This window comes from Ornithorhynchus anatinus, chromosome 21 (assembly GCF_004115215.2).
Source record: "Ornithorhynchus anatinus isolate Pmale09 chromosome 21, mOrnAna1.pri.v4, whole genome shotgun sequence".
NCBI lineage: Eukaryota > Metazoa > Chordata > Mammalia > Monotremata > Ornithorhynchidae > Ornithorhynchus > Ornithorhynchus anatinus.
The window spans coordinates 18698365-18719066 of NC_041748.1; the positions used below are offsets into that span (position 1 = coordinate 18698365).

The 20702-nt window shown below is 42.3% G+C and overlaps 1 protein-coding gene across 2 annotated transcripts in view; it reads left to right on the plus strand.

Moving 5' to 3' along the window:
• The window catches only part of TTC28 (tetratricopeptide repeat domain 28), a 441985-nt gene that overhangs the window by 8533 nt on the left and 412750 nt on the right, over positions 1-20702 (plus strand). For both annotated transcript variants that reach the window (XM_029049080.1, XM_029049081.1), the window contains exon 2: positions 3517-3795. In XM_029049080.1, coding sequence (XP_028904913.1) covers positions 3517-3795 — 279 coding nt within the window. The remainder of the gene's footprint in view (positions 1-3516; positions 3796-20702) is intronic.

Sequence of the window (20702 nt, forward strand, 5' to 3'; positions counted from 1 at the left end):
AAATGGGGATTAACTGTGAGCCTCATGTGGGACAACCCGATTACCCTGTATCTCCCCCAGCGCTTAGAACAGTGCTCTGCACATAGTAAGCGCTTACCAAATACCAACGTTATTATTAAACTGGCTCTGGTGGCATCATTTTATTCAATCAATCAATCGTATTGAACGTTTACCATGTGCAGAGCACTGTTACTAAGAACTCAGGAGAGGACGAGAAGCAGCATGGCCTAGTGGATAGAGCACAGGCCTGGGAGTCAGAAGGGCCTGGGTTCTAATCCCGGCTCTGCCACTTGCCTGCTGTGTAACTTTGGGCAAGTCACTTAACTTCTCTGGGCCTAAAATCTCTCATCTGTAAAATTGGGGATTAAGACTGAGCCCTATGTGCAACAGGACCTGCGTCCAGCCCAATTTTCTTGTATCTTAGGACAGTGCCTAGCACATAATAAGTACTTAACAAATATAACTAATTATGATTATTATCATTATTGCACAGCACTGTCTCTTCTGGTGGTGGCTTAAAGAGCTAAATATCATTAGGTGTTTGGCAAGAGGAAAGTGTTCAAGTCTTTTTCATCCTGTTGCTTGCCAGAAAATCCCTATAGTCAAGCCTCCTGATATGGGGCTACTTTTTTGTTGGAATTTATAGGTGGATATCTCCTACCACTATGGGAAGTTCCCGTTTTAAAGTTAGCTGTAGGAAGGGTATTGCTTTTTTTTCTTTATTGAAACAACATTGAAAAAAATCTGCTGTTTTGCTAAATTGACGCAGATTGAGAAACACACGTAAATGTGTTCTTTATTTGCAGTTGAAATGTTTTGAAGGTCCCAGTTTCCATTGTTTTCCACTTTTAAGGAAGTAGGAACCTCCAGAGTATTGGAAATAAATGGATTGAAGCTTAACAGACAGACACGGAAAACTCTATTATCCAATTGAAATCAGCAGCAAAAATCTCTTTCCATCAAATAAAAGTTTCACAGTGCCTAAGGGTATTTTTTTTTTTAAAGAATGGATTCTCCCTCACCTGGAGTTGTAAACTTTAAAGATTATATAGTACTTGGAAAATCATTCCTCAAGTGAAATATGGAAAAACAATTGGATAAAGAATTGGGTTGTAGATATTTTGGAGTAAGAGTGGCATTTGGATGTATTTAGCAGTTTCAAACCATTCAGTGACCATGAAATGGAAAAGAAAAATAGCCTTCCTTTCATTCGTAAAGTGGCGTGGATCTGAGTGGTGTTATACAAACATAAAACTAGCAGGGATTGTGCTTTCAAATAAACAGCCATATACACTGCAACCCTGTTAGTTGTGTTCTTTGTCCTCCAGACTGTAGAGATGTCCTTTAAACTGCAAACTTTTTGTGGGCAGGGAACATGCCTGTTCTCCCCCTCTAGGCTGTAAACTCATTATGGGCAGGGAATATGGCTGTTTATTGTTATAATGTACTCTCTCAAGCTCGTAGTACAGTGCTCTGCACACAGTAAGCACTCAATAAATACAACTGACTGACTGTTAACATTGGGTTCTCTAATCACACACCAAGATGAAGGTCTACCAGGATGATGCGGGAGTCAACCTCCTGTATAGACCTGCTACAGAAAACACAACCAGTTTCTGAAGTAATTTCTTTCATTCATTCATTGACATATATATTGAGTGCTTACTGTGGGCAGAGCTCTGTACTAAGCACTTGGGAGAGTACAATATAACAAGAAGCAGACATTCCCTGCCCACAATGAGCTTACAGTTTAGAGGGGGAGACAGACATTAATATAAATAAATAAATGACAGGTAACAATAATAATAATAGTGGTATTTGTTAAGCGCTTACTATGTGCCAATCACTGTTCTAAGCGCTGGGGTAGATACAAGGTAATCAGGTTGTCCCACATGGGGCTCATAGTCTTCATGCCCATTTGACAGATGAGGTCACTGAGGCACAGAGAAGTGAAATGACTTGCCCAAAGTCACAACAGCTGATAAGTAGCAGAGTTGGGATTAGAACCATGACCTCTGACTCCCAAGCCCGAGCTCTTTCTACTGAGCCACGCTGCTGCTCGATTCTTGCCTCTCTTCTCTTGACAGATGTAGACGTGAGTGCCGTGGGGCTGGGAAGGGGGATGAACATCAGGTTGGGTAATGTTTCCACGAGAACGGGGTGGTCCCCAGTGTTGAAGGCAGCTGAGAGGTTGAGGAGGATTAGGACGAAGTAGAGGCCGTTAGATTTGGTAAGCAGGAGATCATTGGCGAGAGGGAAGTTTCTGTGGAGTGCGGGGGCAGAAGCCAGATTGGAGGGGGTCAAGGAGAGATTTGGAGGAAAGGAACTTGAGACAGCAGATGTAGACTAATATATCACTGGGCTGCCGGTTCCTCTCCCTCCTGATAATCACCACCATCCTGATAGTCACCATCCCCCTGATATCATGGTCTCATCATCTCCCCATTGGACTTTGTAACAACTTCCTTAATGGTCTTTCTGCCTCCAGGCTCTCCCCTCCTCCATGGTGGAGACTGCTGCTGAGGAACTAACTTTCTAGGAGGGCTTTGGAGGAGAGAGGGAGGTGGAGGTGAAGGAAAGCTGAAGGGAGGGGGTTGTTCCAGGCAGAGGGAAATCAGAGGTAGGCCAGTGGAGAGTAAGAGACAATTAGGATGTTTGCCTGATAAGAACGATGACCCTAAATAATAATAATAATGATAATAATTTTGGTATTTGTTAAACACTTAGTATGTGCCAGACACTGTCCTAAGCACCGGGCTGTGTACAAGTTAATTAGGTTGGACGCAGTCCATGTTCCATTTAGGGGTCATAGACTTAATCCCCATTTTTCAGATGAGGGAACTGAGGCACAGAGAAGTGAAGTGACTTGCCCAAGGCCCCAGAGCAGACGAGTGGCAGAGCCAGGAGTAGGACCCAGGGCTTTCCCACCCCCGAGCTCGTGATCCATCCATTAGGCCACACTGCTTCTCTGAACTGAATGTAGCGGGAGAAGAAAGCAAAAGCTCTGTCTGGGCAGGAAATGAGCCTACCAACTCTGTTATGTTGTACTTTTTCAAGAGCTTAGGATAAGATCCGCACACAGTAAGCATTCAGTAAATACTGTTGATATTACTGTTGTTAGAGGATGCTACATGGTGAAGAAGTTGAAAAACAATAGTCCGAAGTTTTGGCTTTATATGAAAAGCATTGGGGGGACGTTAGGGATTTTTGAAGAAGGCAGTGATGTGCTCCAAAAACTAGGATAGGGAGATAAATGTCTGAAAAGATCACTGCTAATGACACCCACGTCATAGATAAAAATGATAAAAACAGAAGTTGGAAAAGATACAGATGGTGAAAATAAAAGCAAGCAATCAATTAAATTCACAAATAGCAAATCCCCATCAGTGCTGAAGTGGCTTATATGCCAGAAAGCTGAAGGAATTTAGTTCGCCCAAGTCCGAGCCTAACGAGGTCTTGAGTTCTGTTTTTGAGTGATCCAGAAGATCTGTAAGAAAGCAAATTTTCTATTTGTAGATATCTCTTTTTGGAGCAAAGCCTTTTGGTGGAGGAAGCCCTGATGAACCAATGTTGAGTAAAGCTGAATTTGTGGAAAAAGTTCGCCAGAGTAATCAAGCCTGTCACGATGGAGATTTCCACACGGCCATCGTTTTGTATGACGAAGCTCTCGGTGTTGACCCCCAGAACTGCATCTTATACAGCAATAGATCCGCCGCCTACATGAAAACCCAACAGTATGACAAGGCTCTGGATGATGCAATCAAAGCCCGACTTCTAAATCCCAAATGGCCAAAGGTAGGAACCTCAAACTGCTATATTCTTCAATGAATGACAGCATGATTTCTCCTGGGTATTGGCATACCTGGTGAATATAAGTCTTTCCTGTGTTTTGAAATAATCTGCCTTTCGCATAACCACACTTAAAATTTTTTCTGTGTATGTGCGCTCTTCCTATTTTATTGGACCTTACTTGAAGGCTGCTTTCATACCAGTGATCCATCACTATGCAGAGTAGTAATAACAACCCCGTGAGGTTAACTGGCTCTTGAGTTGGATACCGTGAGTGTTGTTAAGACAAAATGAGTTCTGTGAAAAATTTCTAAACACCATTACTTTTTACCCTGGGTAGGCCCAGCTTTTTTTTCCAGATAAAATCTCGCCGTTATTGCCTTCCTCGATTCCATTCTGTCATTTGTCTTCATCATCCCTACCGCCTTTATTTCTTCTTCTTCGTCTTATTCATGTTTTCTTTGTTAGCTCTTTTTATTTGCTTAGCATGTTCTCCAGCATGGATAGAGCAGGGATCCTGGGGGTGAGAAGGACTTGGGTTCTAATTCTGGCTCTGCCACTTGTCTGCTGTGTGACCTTGGGTGAGTGACTTCACTTCTCTGCGTCTCAGTTCTCTCATCTGCAATATGGGGATTGATTGTGAGCCCCATTTGGGACAGGTACTGTGTCCAACTTAATTAGCTTGTATCTACCCCAGAACTTAGTAGAGTGCCTGGCACAGAGTAAGTGCTTAACAAATGCCATTAAAAAAAAACGTCCAAAACAAAATGAAACAATTTAGAATGAAATCTAATGGGAGTTGATGCTGGTGAAAACCAGTTTCTTAAAATGGTTCTTTTCACTTTATTCATTCTCTGATGAATAATTTTTTCTGTGGTTATTTTATTTCTGTTGAACTCTGTTGATAATATACATCTCTTTATCGTGTACTAAGATATCTAGGTAATACACTGTCCAAAATACACCAATAGAAAAATAAAAATCAATCAGTCCAATTATTTAGTGAGTGTTTAGCATGTGCAGAGCACTGTCCTAAGTGCTTGGGAGAGTTGGTAGACACATTTCCTGCCCAAACGAGCTTATAGTCTAGAGTCTTCAGAGAAATTGTTTGTGGTGCTCACCAAGTGAGTTTATTGCTAATTAAAGTGTCTAAGAGAAGCATCAAATGAATTCATATGACATTCAGGAGAGACAGAAGTTCCAAGGAAAGTCAAAATATTTATTTTCCTAAAGTATACCTTGAAAAGCAAGAAGGAAAGAAGAAAAGCAAATGAAGAAAGGCGGCGTGTCCTTTAGGAGAGTATCAGGTAGAAGGCTGGGACAAAGTGGCAACCAGCTTCTAACCGTAATGAAGTCTATGGAGTATTTATACCGATGAATGGGTTATGAGCAGTGGTGGATTTCCGACAGATATTACCTAGGCCCTTTCCAAGCATGGCAAATTTTAGTGAGGTGGCATTTTTTTCCAGGGGAATGCTATTATATTGATGCTGCTGCCCTTGAGAATTTTCTGAGTCAGTTGCCACCGCCAGTCACCATTTTCATGGAGATATCACTTATTTATAAATTCTATTCAAGAAGGGCAGAATCTGTTTATTAAATGACTCCATTTTTTGATATGATATTCCATTAGAGTCCCAAGCATTTAGTACAGTGATCTGCACACAGTAAGCTCCCAGTAAATACGATTGATTGATTGATTGATTGATTAGGCTTTAAGATGCAAATATTTGAGAAATCTCTGTGAAAAAAAAATCATTTTGAAAGATATGCAGATTTTTTTTTCAATGCCCCAGTGGGAGAGGGACTTGAGCCTCCGAATATTCTATTAGCATCATCAATGGTATTTATCGAGCACCTTATGTGCAGAGCACTGTACTATCACTTAGCACCCCCCATGCAGCAAAGAAGTAAATATAGTATTAAACTATAATATAGTTTTCAATTATATTTGAATACAAAGTATGTTAAGTTTCCAAAAATGGACTATTTTTATTTTCCTTCCTCAGTTCCTGAGGTCTTGACTCCAGTGGGGAGTCAGTGTCTCTAGTTGCCTTCTTCTTTTGAAACAATTAGAACAAGACTCCGTCTTGTGTTTGGTCCACTTTGGTTCTGTGGTAGTTTTCTTTATTGAAATTCACAAACCAACATTTCGGTAGAGAATTTAGAGACACTTATAGAGGACCAGTGAAACAAAATTTTTTTTCATTTATTTATCAAAGGACCAGTCAGACGTCGTATTCAGTGATCACCTTCTAGACAGTAAGATTCCTTCTAGACTCAGAGAGTAAGACCTGGAGGCAGGGAACCTGTCTACTGACTCTGTGGTCGTATTGTTTTCCACCTGTCTGCTATGTGACCTTGGGCAAGTCACTTAACTTCTCTGGGCCTCAGTTACCTCATCTGTAAAATGTGAGCCCCATGTGGGACAACCTGATTACCTTGTATCTACCCCAATGCTTAGAACAGTGGTTGGCAAGTAGTAAGCGCTTAACAAATGCCATAATTATGTTTTTTTTTGAGCAGCATGCCATAGTGGATAGAGCACCAGCCTAGGAGTGAGAGGGTCATGGGTTCTAATTCCAGATCCTCCATTTGACTGCTCTGTGACCTTATGCAGGTTACTTCACTTCTCTGAAGCTGTTACCTCATTTGTAAAATGGGGATTGAGCCTGCAAGCCACACGCATCAGGGACTGTGTCCAACTCGATTTACTTGTATCCATCCCAGCATTTCGTACAGTGCCTGTCACATATTAAATGCTTAACAAATACCATCATTATTATTATTATTCTCTCCCCAAAGATTTGTTCAGGGCTCTGCCCACAGTAGGCACCCAATTAGTGCCATAGAAGAAGGAGAAGAAGATCAAAGAAGTTTAATTATCTGGCAGAGGGATAGTATTAATGCAAACACCAGTGGACATCCTTGCCATCCTCAGAATAAAAAGTCTGAGAGCTAGTGAGAACACTTGGTAATTGGTAATGAGAGAGGTTTCCACAGTTGGTAGTCATAAACTTGTAAGCACCAAGGAGACCCTGCCCATGGGCAGTTTAGGAAAACAATCAAAAGGGGGAACTCCCCCGCTTCTCCAAATTGTGGGGATATGACTGCGCTCATCAGATATTTCACATATTCCTATTGCATAAGAAAACCACCTTGATGTTTTAAGGTTGAAAACAGATTCCACTAGAAGTGTGTGGTGTTTGAATTACGGATGTATGTTTTCTAGAAGATTGTTTTCTGTAGATTTGGGGTATTACATTTTGGCATACAGCAGCCTTAAAGGCAGCACTATAATAATCGAGGCATTCGTTAAGCACTTTATATGCACCAGGAACTCTATTAAGCACTTGGGGTAGTTGCAAGATAATCAGGTCAGACACAGCCCCTGGACCAAACGGGGCTCCAGTCCAAGTAGGCGGGAGAACAGGTATTGAATCCCCATTTGGCAGGTGAGGAAACTGAGGCACAGAGAAGTTAAATGAGTTGCTTATGGGCAAGTGACAGAGCCAGGTTTAGATCTTAGGTCCCGACCTCTTTCCACTAGGCCATGATGGAGGGTGTTAACTCCATGTGTGTATATGTACGCACTGGGACAAAACAGTGCTTTGTTAGTGTGCTGCATAGGAGATGTCTTAAAAATCTGTACGATCGATGCATATCTTTGATTATCTGTAGGGATTGCCAGGTAATGCTTGGTTTGTAATGTCACCTTTTTTCATCCTTATAGTGCTTAGCTGACACAGGTGAGCTCTTTGTAATCATTCCTAGGCCTTATTTGGTGTTTAGACTGTAAGCCCGTCAATTAGACTGTAAGCCCGTCAGACGGCAGGGACTGTCTCTATCTGTTGCCGACTTGTTCATCCCAAGCGCTTAGTACAGTGCTCTGCACATAGTAAGCGCTCAATAAATACTATTGAATGAAAAGTGTTTGCTTCCAGAGCACAGATGTCAAGGAGGACTAGCACTTGTGTAGTTATGTCGTTGCTTTCAAGGGTGCGTGAAATAATTTGAGTTGGAATAGTGTTCCCCCTCATCCCCTAAACGTAAACTTTCAAGACCCTTGTGTCTTCAAACCTGACTACCTTGATAGGTTAAATCAACCTGGGTATTTGCCACAGCCAGCCTGTGCTCTGATAGTGAAGGCAAAAGGGTTAGCCAGGCATCGTCAACTGTGGCACATCATTGTGAGAAACTTTGAGCTGTGGCTAAACATCATAGGGCTGACAAACTGGATGGCTCTTTAAGGGCCCAGACTCTTGGACCCTCTGCAGGATCTGAAAATGGGACCCCCATCATCTGGTTCCATGTTTCCTGGGCTTGTATGATGGCTGCCGTTGGCCAGCAAAATGGAAATCTCCCAATGGCTGCCTGCTGTTGCCCCGGTAAACTACTAAACTTTTATTTTCTTTACTTCCGCTGCCCTCTCCCTACTTGCCACCGGCTCTACTTACTCTTCTCCTTTAAATCTGCATCTCGTCTACATGCACGTCAGTCTCCTGAAACCCAAACTTGTCCCGTCCTCCCTTCTCTTTTCACTCTCTCCACCACGCTGATTCCTTTGGAGTCTTAGGTGCGGGAGCTTCCCAGAGCTACAGGGTTGCAAGTTTTAGATCTGGGATAGGGAAGACAGGTAAGCCGCAGGGAGAATGGGTTAAAAGGAGGCTGGAGAAGGGGACGGGTAGGGCAATAAAGAAGAAAATCCAAGGCTTTTAACAGCCCTACAGCTAAAAAGGACAGAGAGATTTCTGTTGCATAGGTCAGTAGCAGCTAGTGTAAACTTCCCTCTGTCAACTAAATGCATGTCTGATCAATTCTGCCATATTCCCTAGTATGACCAACGAAAGTTTGTTTAGTTTTTAAATAATGTGGCATTTGACCCATTCCCCCTGACTGAAATGGGTTTTTTTCCCCTTTCTTTTCAGTTTAAGCATTTGGGATTTATTCCTTTCTATTTTGAAGAGCAAATTATGGAGCAATTTACTTTTGTTAATGATAATCAGTGGTATTTATTGAGTGCTTACTGTGTACAGAACACTGTACTAAGTGCTTGGGAGACTAAATAGAATATAATTGGCAGACACATTCCCTGCCCAAAAAGAGATTTCTATTGAAAAAGTGATCTCACTGGGTTATTTTTTCCCAAAAGAGAGATAATTCCAATAACATTTTACAGTACTTTGTGTCCATCTTCCTTGTCCCTCCAAAGAACTTGCATTTGCGATACAAGTCATCTGCTTTTTTGATTGCATTTTTTGTAGCAGGTTTTTTTTTTCCCTTCCCCTTCACTCTGGAAAAGGAGGAAATCTATTGTTTCTTAAAAATAGAGGTTTGGATCTCAGCAGTAAGAAATTCCGCTCAAGAGAACCTAATATGAGAGGTTTTCTTCAAAGTGTAATAATACATTTTAAAGTAATAGAGGAAAAATGCTGATTTTAAAGGAGTGCTAGGAACTTAGAGGATGACAGCTTCTCTATGTCTCGCTTTCTTCAACTATAAAATGAGGATTAAGACTGTGAACCCCATGTGGGACAGGGACTGCGCTCAACCCGATTAGCTTGTATCTACCCCATTGCTTAGTACAGAGTCTGGTGCCTAGAAACCATTTAACAAATGCCATTAAAAAAAAATTTAAAAAACCCTGGTCTCCCTCCTGCTTAAACTGTGAGCCTCTTGTGGGACAGGGATTATGTCTGCCTTGATTAACTTGTATTTAAGTACCAGTACAACTCCTCATATCCAAAAGACAGTTATTCTCCCCCCTCCTTCCAAGCCTTATTGAAGCCCCATCTCCTCCAAGAGGACTTCCCTGACTAAGCCTTCCTTTCCTCTTCTCCCACTCCTTTGTGCCTCACCCTGATTTGCACCCTTTATTCATCACCCCCTCCGAGCCCCACAGCACTTATGTATTTATCTGTAGTTTATTTATTCATATTAATGTCCATCTCTCCCACTAGACTGTAAGCTCGTTGTGGGCAGAGAATGTGTATGTTATTGTTATATCATACTCTTCCAATCGCTTAGTACAGTGATTTGCACACAGTAAGTGTTCAATAAATACTGGTAAATGAATGAATGAATTACACCAGAACTTAGAACGGTGTTGGACACATAGTAAGCATTTAATGAATGCCATAATAATAATAAGAATAATTCATGCAGCTACATGGGGTCTCCCATTGAAAATAACTGACAAGCCTTGGGCCTGAGACTTAGGGCAGAGAACCAGCATGAAGAAATTGATTATGTTGATAATAATAATAATGTTGGTATTTGTTATGCGCTTACTATGTGCAGAGCACTGTTTTAAGCGCTGGGGTAGACACAGGGGAATCAGGTTGTCCCACATGGGGCTCACAGTGTTAATCCCCATTTTACAGATGAGGGAACTGAGGCACAGAGAAGTTAAGTGACTTGCCCACAGTCACACAGCTGACAAGTGGCAGAGCTGGGATTTGAACTCATGACCTCTGACTCCAAAGCTCATGCTCTTTCCACTGAGCCACGCTGCTTCCCAGCGTGGGATTTGGTGGGATAAGGGTTTGTGCACCGCCCCCCCCCCCCCGCAACTCCCACTCTCTTGTGCCTGCAGTCTAGTGCCCACTTGGACAGGGCATGCAGTGAGTGGATAAGTGGGCTAGAGTTCAGCGAGTGAAATATGCCCTAAGACTTGGGCCAACAGCAAGCGGATTTTCTGCTCTTGTTAGCCAGAGTTGTTTTCAGGAATGTGTCTTTATGTATTTATTGAGCACTTACCATGCACAGAGCCCTGTACTAAGCCCTTGGGAGAGAACAATGTAACAGACCTGTCCACCACGAGCTTATGGTTTAGAGGGGGAGATAGACGTTAATAAAAATAAATTATGGATATGAACATAAGTACCTTGGGGCTGGTGTAGGGGAGGTGACTAAAGGGAGCAAGTCAGGTTGACCCAGAAGGGAGTGGAAGAAGAGGAAAAGAGGACTTAGGCAAGGCCCCTTGGAGGAGATGTACCATCAATAATGCTTTGAAGGTGGGGAGAGTCATTGTAGGATATGAGGAGGGAGGGTGTTCCAGGCAAGAGGTGCGACCTGGGCAAGAGGTCCGCCACAAGATAGATGAGAATGAGGTAGAGTGAGAAGGTTGGCATTAGAGGAGTGAAACGTGCGCACTGGGTTGTAGAAGGAGAGCAGCAAAGTGAGGTGGGAGGAGACAAGGTGATTAAGGACTCTAAAGCTGATGGTGAGGAGTTTCTGTTTGTTGTGCAGGTGAATGGGCAACCCCTGGAGGTTCTTGAGGAATGGGGAAACATGTCCTGAGCATTTTCAGAGAAAAATGATGTGGGCAGCAGAGTGGGGAGAGATGGGAGGCAGGGATGTCAACAACAAGGAGCCAGACACAGTAAACAAGGTGGGATAGGATAAGTGCTTGGATTCACATGGTAACATTTTGGATGGAGAGGATAGGGCAGATTTTAGCAGTGTTGCAAAACTGCAAACTTCAGCTCCTGACCCCGATTCTAGCAGCTGGGAAGTAGCCCTTGGGTTCACAGGGACCTGAAAGGGAACCCCCAGCCCTGAACTAGTGGAGAGCGTCAGGGGTCCAACTGGAGATGAGCTTGGTACCTGGGAATTTTTACAAAGTACCGATGCGTGCGTTGAGTCCTTGGGACAGCTTCATGCTTTGCATTGCATTGTTGCTTGAATTGAATTGTATTTTCTAAGCACTTAGTACAGTGCTCTACACACAGTAAGCACTCATTAAATACGAATGAATGAATGAATGAATGAATGAATGAATGCGCGCCTGAAGATGAGAATCAGCAGAAGGGAGTGTATGCTTTTGTGCCCTCAGCGGCCACCCTACTCTCCTCTTTGGTCAGTTTGGCTTGGCATCTTCCAATAGCAAGCTCGATTGTCATTTACTTGGTTTAATTGACAGCGATTGTTTATGTAAAGTTTGTTTCAATTCATATCATCCAGTGCAAAGGCTTTAATGGAACTTGAAAATTAAAAAATATTTTGACAGTCAGTTGACTTTTGAAAAGGAGAAAGTAATTGCCTGGGAGTAGGAAAAAGTGATTCACACTCTTTATTCTCCCGAAGCTTTACTTTGTATTCGTTACAATAAACAAAGAATTCAAAGTAAACTGAAATGCTAATGTAAGACATTTTATTTTTGATGAAGCAATAGTTTTTGGCTCTTGAAGAATTTCACGCGAAGGGGTTTTTTTCCTCTATTAATTGATCCCAAATGCATTTTTCCTTAAGTATTATAATAAAATGGACTTCTCAATTTCCCTATCGAGATAAAACTCCACATATGTCTGCATAAAGATTCTTCTGGGGCAGTGAGAGTTGTTCAGCTTATTTAATTATGTGAGTTTATAGTTGGGGGCAAAAAAATTACATTTTCCTGACTCATGTTTGCGTCTTGGTTTTTGCTCTCCCTAAAAAAAAAAAAATGACTTGTGCGCCCTCTTGTGTTTTTATGGGATAATAGTCTGTTTCATACAATTTTTGCAATTTCTTCTTGAGTTATTACAGATCACTTGGGCCGCGAACTGTTATACTTAAATGGCAGTACACATTCATGTTGAAGGAGAGGGAAGGGAGTGCTGTAGAGGAAACTGAGACTGTGAACTCGTTGTGTCCAGGGATTACGCCTGCCAACTCTGTTACTTTCCCAAGTGCTTAGTACAGTGCTGTACACACAGGAAGCACTCAATAAATATGATTAATTGATTGATTATTTCCCCAGCACAGATATTCCTTTTCCACACTACATGAGTGTAACATATGGGCACAGTGCCCGAAGTTCACGGCCCGAAGCTGGTGAGGCTGAGAAGTGGATGAGAAGAAGCATGACTGAGTGGATAGAGTGCAGGCTTGGGAGTCGGAAGGAGCTGGGTTCTAATCTAGGCTCTGCCACTTGTCTGCTGTGAGACCTTAGGCAAGTCACTTCACTTCCTCTGTGCCTCAGTTCCCTCATCTGTAAAATGGGGATTAAGACTGTGAGCCCTTTATGGGACAGGGACTGTGTCTAATCCGACTATCTTATATCTATCCCAGCACTTAGACGAGTGCCTAGCACATAGTAAGTGCTTAACAAATACCACAATTATTATTATTATTTTTACTAGCCTCATATTATCTGGGCATCATCCATCGTTCTTTCGGCCATTACATAGGCTTCTGTTATGCTTTTAAAACATTTACGTAACATGGTGGCTTTTGGTTTAACATTGCGGGGAGCATGGCTCCCAGGCACAAATGATGTATATTATTATTTTTTATTTCTTCTTAAAATGCCGTCGAGTTGTTTCCAACCCTTAGTGACTCCATAGGCTCACCCTCTTCAGAACGTCCCATCTTCTGATGTAAAGTCGTTCTGCTATGTGTATCCATAGTGTTTTCTTGGTAGAGATACGAAAGTGGCTTGCCATTGCCTTTTTCCATGCAGTAAAAATCTGAGTCTCTGCTGTTGTCTTTGATCAATGTTCTGATCACTTGATAGTCCGCCTTTCACTCTTTCCCATGCTGCTGCTGTCCAGCAGAGGTGAATCGACTTTTTCTAATGCTTCAGTCTAGACCTTTCCATTATGGGTAGCCCTATGTGGCATAGAGAAGCAATGTGGCTTAGTGGAAAGAGCATGGGCTTGAGAGTCAGAGGACGTGGGTTCTAATCCTGGCTTTGCCACATGTCTGCTGTGTGACCTTGGGCAAACCACTTAACTTCTCTGTGCCTTAGTTACCTCATCTATAAAATGGGGATTAAGACTGTGAGCCCAGTGTGGGACAACCTGATTATCTTGTATCTACCCCAGTGCTTAAAGCAGTGCTTGGCACAGAGTAAATACTTAGCAAATACCATAATTATTATCATTATTATAGCTCTAAGTTTCATCAGCATACGCAAGCTCTCCTGCCACAATAAGGCATCGATTCATGGCATAAAAGAACACCACTTAGGTACATATCCCTAATTTATGTCTATCTTCCCCCCTTTTTAATGGTTTTTGTTAGGGTGTCTTCGATTGTAACCTACTCGTGTCCAGAATACATGCTCTTTTATATCAAACCGCCCCAAGCTCTTGGAACAATGTTTTGTACACAGTTTACTGTAAACTCCTTGTGGGGAGGGATTGCATCTACCAACTCTATTATATTGTACTTTCCCAAGCACCTAATGCTAGATCTTGATTCTGTTAACTCAGAGTATCTTTTGGCTAACTAGAATGTGAAAGAAAGCACTTTAAAAATTAAATATTTTTGTATGGGCACATAAAAATTGAATGCAAAATCTTATTGCAGTTTTATACATATAGCTAGTTGACCGTATAACCATATTTGTAGCATTTTTTCTGTTTTGAATATATTTCTATTTTTTGATCAATTTTTTTTATCTTTGGAATGTATCAGTTTACTTTCCATTATTGTCAATGGGAAGTTATATTATGTTTATCTTCCTGTTAATACTCTATTTTCATGGAATCAATGAAGAGTGCCAACTGGGAAATTATTGTGATGTAAACGGGAGAGGAGAGTGGCTCCAATCAGGGAAGCCCGAAAGGTATAATCGTAGTGCCTCTGCACTTCTGTCTGTTTGGAATTCCATCGTGAACCCCATGTTCAATAATTTAACCAAATCTCCCTTGAACTGACTGATATTTTGGACCTTGGTAATGAATTTCATATATTTGCCTCAACTGTGATTGTCACTTCTGTTAATTTATCCTGAACACACCCCACCCCCTCGACCCCCCCTCCTAGCTTCAGTGGGAGCCCCCCCCCCCCCCCCATTCCGGAGGACAGTTCCAAACACCACAACAGCAACTCTGTGTCTGGTCCCCTAGTATTCAGTCATGCCATTTTTCCTTCTGGGCAAATGGTGATCACATTTTTATGAAATGTTCTGCAATTCCATGATGAGAAATTTATTTGCGTCATACTAAGTATCTCTCTGTTGGTTTACTCAGTGCTGGCAATGGCTCAGTTAAATGATGATGATGTCTCCCTTCAGAAACGAGGGGCAAGTCCTGGTCCCATTACTTCAATCGATAAATCAGTGGTATTTATTGAGTGCTTCCTATGTGAACAGCACTGTCCTAAGCACTTGGGAGAGTGCAATACAGCAGAGTTAGCAGATACATTCCCTGCCCATAATGAGCTTAGAGTTCTAGAAGGGGGGAGGACATGAATATAAATAATTACTTTAGGCGTGAGCCAAGAAGTGTGTGGAGGCGAAGGCATGAAGCAAACGACCGACCGTAGGCAGGGGCGGTGCGGCTATGGCACTCGAAGCCACCTTTCCCCCAGTGCAGTTTTCTTTCTTGAAGCCGCAACGCATCTTCCCAAACACTGGTGTCATGGGAGCGCTTTTTGAGCTCTGCCTTAAGGATACACCCTTTCCTCCGACCACCTCTGAAGTGTTGTTCCTTCCTGAGCTCTCCATAAAAATCCCACCTTGGGAATCTTTATGGGTTTTCCAATCAAAGAGGGCTTCCATGCCTGGCAGGCTTGCCATTTCATTATTCTTATTTGAAAAATACAACTGCGATGCAAGAAGGCAATCACACTAATCCAGCAAAGAACCCTTTTCTTTATAGTCCGGAAAAGCCGTAGTAAACATGACTTGCTGGCTGAACTTACTTTTGTATATATGCAGACAAATATAGGGCACTGGGCCCGGCCTGCTGGAGTCTGAAGATGCATTTACAGTTTTTGACATTTTACTGTCCTCATTTTACACATCAATGTGTAAAATTTTACACATGGAAAAAAGCGGAAGCACTGGGAGGCCAAGTGTCTTATGTGGTGTCACAAACAAGTTATCGACAAAGCTAGCAGTAGAACTTCCAGCCTGAATTTTATGTGTTGAACGTGACTGCACCACATTCTGTAAATTAGCAAACAAGGATTCCCGAGACTAGGAGAAAGATCGTGATGTTAAGGGGCCTTCTGTGGAAAATACCCCACTTCCAAGCTCTTGACATAAATCCACGGATTGTAAACAAGATTGCCAGTTCTGCCAAATCTCAAATTCCTTGAGAATGCATGGGGAGAGACGTTATCTGGTGTTAGTGGATTAGGATAAATACCAAATTGGAAAATAATATGTAGGTAAACACTGTTATGAGAGAACATAACATCTGGCCCTTTTGGGATTCCTTAAGGCTTGGCAGATGTTGTCCTGTAGTGATCTCCTAGGAATTATAGGTCTGACATTGTTTAAATTGCTGACACTCTTAATGATGAATAGATTCCATTTTGGAAAAAAAAAATTTGAAGCATTTCCTTAGATGGTTTTTTTTGGCTTTCACACCATTTTAAGCAGAGTTTTCATTTCAGTATGTGGTCCTAAAATGTCAGGGCCTGATTTTTCACCTCTCTCTATAACCCAAATCTTCTACACACAATATATTGTGAGGGTCAGCCGTTGACTAGTTTATTAGAGTCTGAAGTCCATGGATGGGTAGTGTTGAACCTGAGGACTCATATTTACGTTTTCCAGGTGAAATACATTTGTAGTAGCTGTTTTCAGGCTTTAGTCAGTATTATTAGAAGTTATCCTGATAAGGGGGGTGTGGCGGGGGGGGGGGTGTGTGTGTGTGAGAAAGAGAGAGGGAGAGAGAGAGACTGTTGAGTTTGTGAATGAATTTTCATTCAGGCTCCCATCACAGGGGTCTTGTTGAACCAGGATTCCTCTCGTTCAGCACCAAGCCTGCCCGTAGCGTGTTAACACCAAGATTTTCTCCCAAAGCTACACAGTCAAGCTTTTTGTAAAACATTCATTCATTCAGTCAGTTATATTTATGAGGGCTTAGTGTGTGCAGAGCACTGTACTAAGCACCTGAGAGAGGAATACAACAATAATAATAAGATTTGCAGCCTTACATTCAACTCTAAATACTAATTGCCAGCTACAACTTCCTCATATGTTAAACTATTTTCATTTGTAAATGTAGTCACTGTTCCAGCTCCATGAAAAAAAATATCCTCCAAATTGACACTGGAAACAATTTGAGTTTGGTTGAGCTAATCTGCCACCTAAGGCTGAAGGAAGCAATTTGATCAAAGCAGGTTTTTAAAGGCCTTCTCAAAGAAGTGTGGAAGTAAAGCCCATTACCTGTGGGGCATTTCTTTTTCAAAAGGCCTTAAGTATTTTTAGAAGGACTAAAGGACAACTAGGGTATTAGGAAATGATGGGTCGTAGAAAGAAAATAGCATTTAGCAGAATATGGCGTAAAGCAGCAAGCAGGTCAAGTAAACATTTGCACAAGAGGAAAAAGCATAAAATGAAATACAGTAGTAGGGCATTTTTTGCTTTCTCTAGCCCTAATTCTGTCTTAGAATTCCAGAAAAAGTGCTCATCCCATACTTCTCTGTGGTTAAGCTACAGCACACCATATGCTTGGCCGTGTGGTTTTTTTTTTAATGGTACTTGTTAGGGCTTACTATGGTCCAGGCATAGTTCTAAGTTCTGCAGTAAATACAAGATAATCAGGTTGGACAGTATCCCTATCCCACATAGTGCTCACAGTCTTAATTGCCATTTTGCAGATGAGGTAACTGAGGCCCAGAAAAGTGAAGTGACTTGCCCAAGGTAACACAGCAGACAAGTGGCAGAGCTGGGATTAGAATTCAGGGCCTTCTGATTCCCAGGCTTGTGCTTTATCCACTAGGCCATGCTGCTTTTGCCCCACTTCCTCTTCCCTGGGGTCCTTTTCTACTTTTCCTTCCATGTGACCAAAGATCCAGACTTCCTGTCTGCCCATTTATTTATCTGTCCCTTTTCCTACCACTGAATGGGATCTGGGAACTTGTATTGGGATAACTTGTATGAGAGTGACAGAAGGTAGAGAAGTCTATTGCATCTCATGGAATTGTTGACATTTTGATTCAGAAAATTAAGCTTAGTGGCCAATCTGTGTTTTTTCAAAGCCATCTGGGAGATTTGTTTTGGGGGGTGGTGGTAGAGGGAGGGTGCTCTTCAAAATTTTTTACAGAATTAGCATTTCAGCCCAGTAATATATTAGGCTGAAATACATAATGGGCATATTTTACCAAGATTGACCAAATTCCTTCAACAGTGCCTGTTCAAATCTGTTTTCCAGTTTCTCCTTAAAACCTCCACAGAAATTTTAAGTTTGCTCATTTGTCCTTCCAAGTCTAAAGATTTAGTATACAAAGTACTTTTCAGATAACAAATCATTAAGGGAGCCTGGCTGGGCAAATCTAATGATTTTTCTGCCTCTGATTTTTTAAAAATTGAACTTGTGACTATTAACCAGAACAAGGGAATATACTAGGTTATGGATGTGGTTGGAGTTGTTTCTGAGGGTAGGCTGGAAAAGACCTCTAAAATGTTTGGTGGGAGGATTATGAGAGAGGTTGGAGTTAGGGTGCAGAAAGATTTACTCCTTGTTCACCGCTAACTCACCTCGCACATTCTTTGCTCTGACACAGAGCCACTCATGCACACTCATCCGGAGCCATTGGCAGTTCTAGCCGAGGCCCCAGCAAATGTGAAAATTTTTTTGGATGATGTGACTTGAGCAGACTATTATTTGTTTCCCTTTGTACCTGCTCTCAGTAGAAATTAGTATTTTTATGTTGGTTTTCTGGGGCAGCTTTTCTCTGAAGAGAACTTGCTCAGTAGCCCCTCCAGGAGGCAGTATTAGACCAAGGAGAGAACCTTATAGCCATTTCAAATCCGTTAGTGATTAGCGGTACAATTAAAAACCCCGAACTTTTCTTTCATATCGAACAGTTACATACCGTCAGGTAACTTCCAACGAACCTTTGATTCCCGATGGTAGGACTAATCGGGGCAATTGTCCCAGATTCTCCCTGGGAGCAGTCGATGGGGGCAATTAACCCAGGCCCCAGGCTCTGCCTGTGAGCAGCTCAGACATTTGAAATGGGGCTGGATCAGCTCTGGCCCTGTAATAATAATAATAATAATAATAATTATTATTATGGCATTTAAGTGAAAGTTCACCTCCGGGAGGCCTTCCCAGACTAAGCCTCCCTTTTCCTCTGCTCCTCCTCCCCTCCCCATCACACCGACTCACTCCCGCTGCTCTATCCCCCTCCCTGCCCCTCAGCACTTATGTATGTACGTACGTATTTATTATTCTATTTATTTTATTGATGATGTATATATATATATATATAATTCTGTGTATTTATATGTTGCTATTGATGCCTGTTTACTTGTTTTGATGTTTGCCTCCCCACTTCTAGAGTGAGTCCGTTGTTGGGCAAGGATTGTCTCTGTTTGTTGCTGATTTGTACTTTCTAAACACTTAGTACAATGCGCTGCACACAATATGCACTCAATAAATGCAATTTAATGAATGAATGAATGTTTACTATGTGGCAGGCACTGTACTAAGTGCTGGGATGGACACAAGCAAATCGGGTTAGACACAGTCCCTGTCCCATGTGGGGCTCACAATCTCAATCCCCATTTTCCAGATGAGGTCTGAGGCCCAGAGAAGTGAAGTGACTTGCCCAAGGCCACACAGCAGACAAATGATGGAGCCGGGATTAGAGCCCGTGACCTTCTGACTCCCAGGCTCATGCTCTATCCACTATGCCATGCTGCTTCCCCTGTAGAAAGGGAGTGGTTTAAGAGTAGAACCACATTGACATAGTTTCACCCCTTAACTCTCCTTCTGCTCACTTCCCTTTCCCTATCCCTGACCGGATAATAATAATAATTGTGGTATTTGTTAAGCATTTACTATGTGCCAAGCGCTGTTCTACGAGCTAATCAGGTCGGATTCAGTCCCAGTCCCTCGGGGGGCTCACAGTATTAATCTCCATTTTACAGATGAGTTAACTGAGATGCAAGAGATGTGAACTGACTTGCCTAAGGTCACACAGCAGACATATGGAGAAGCTGGGATTAGAACTCAGGTCCTCTGACTCCCAACCCTACTCTCTTTCCACTAGGCCAAAAAGCAAAGGAAGCAACGACCCCATGTGAGCAGCCCCCACCCCATAAGGACAACTTCATTCATTCAGATGTATTTATTGAGCACTTACCCTGTGCAAAGCACTGTACTAAGCGCCTGGGAGAGTACAATAAACAGATTCCCTTCCCTGCCCACAATGAACTTTCAATGTAGAGAGGAACTTATGACTTGTTCCGGGCTTCCTCCGTCCCCCACTGGGGAGCTCCCTTTGTAGCAACTTGAAGCCAAAGCTGTTTTCCCAAGAGAGCTGCCCTTTACTCAACTTGGACTCAATGCCGTTTATTTGTACAGTGCTTTGCTGCCAAGGAACTTGAGGCCTTCCCACGATAATAAATGCAGGATTTACAATTCCATCTTTCAAATCGAAGATGAATCGAAATTGCTCTGACTGACCAATCCCCCTAAACCAGTCATTCTTATGAGCGCATCCACCCAAGCATTTCAAGAATGCCAAATTTTCAGGGGGGGATTATTAAAATCCATGGAAACAATGGAAATATGTTGCAAGACAGGAATTGTGCGGGCAAGGTTGAAACACTGCCCAGAAGAAGGTGGGCAGAACTTTGAAGACTTTACAAGAGAAGTCAGCTCAATTACCTCGGCATTTCCATGAGATGGCTGCCCTCACCCCTTAGAATCACCACACAGATTGGGTTCAGGCCCTTGGGTGACATTTAGATACCTGTAACCCTAAGGATCATATAATAATTATAGTACTTGCTAAGTGCTTCCTGTGTGCGAAGTACTGTTCTAAGCACTGGGGTAGATATAAGTTAATCAGGTTGGATAGTCCCTGTCACACATGCTGCTCACACTGTTAATCCCCACTTTACTGATGAGGTAACTGAGGCCCAGAGAAGTGAAGTAACTTGCCCAAGGTCACCCAGCAAACGGCGGAGTCAGGATTAGAACCCAGATCCAGATCTTATCACCAGCAGGCTGAGA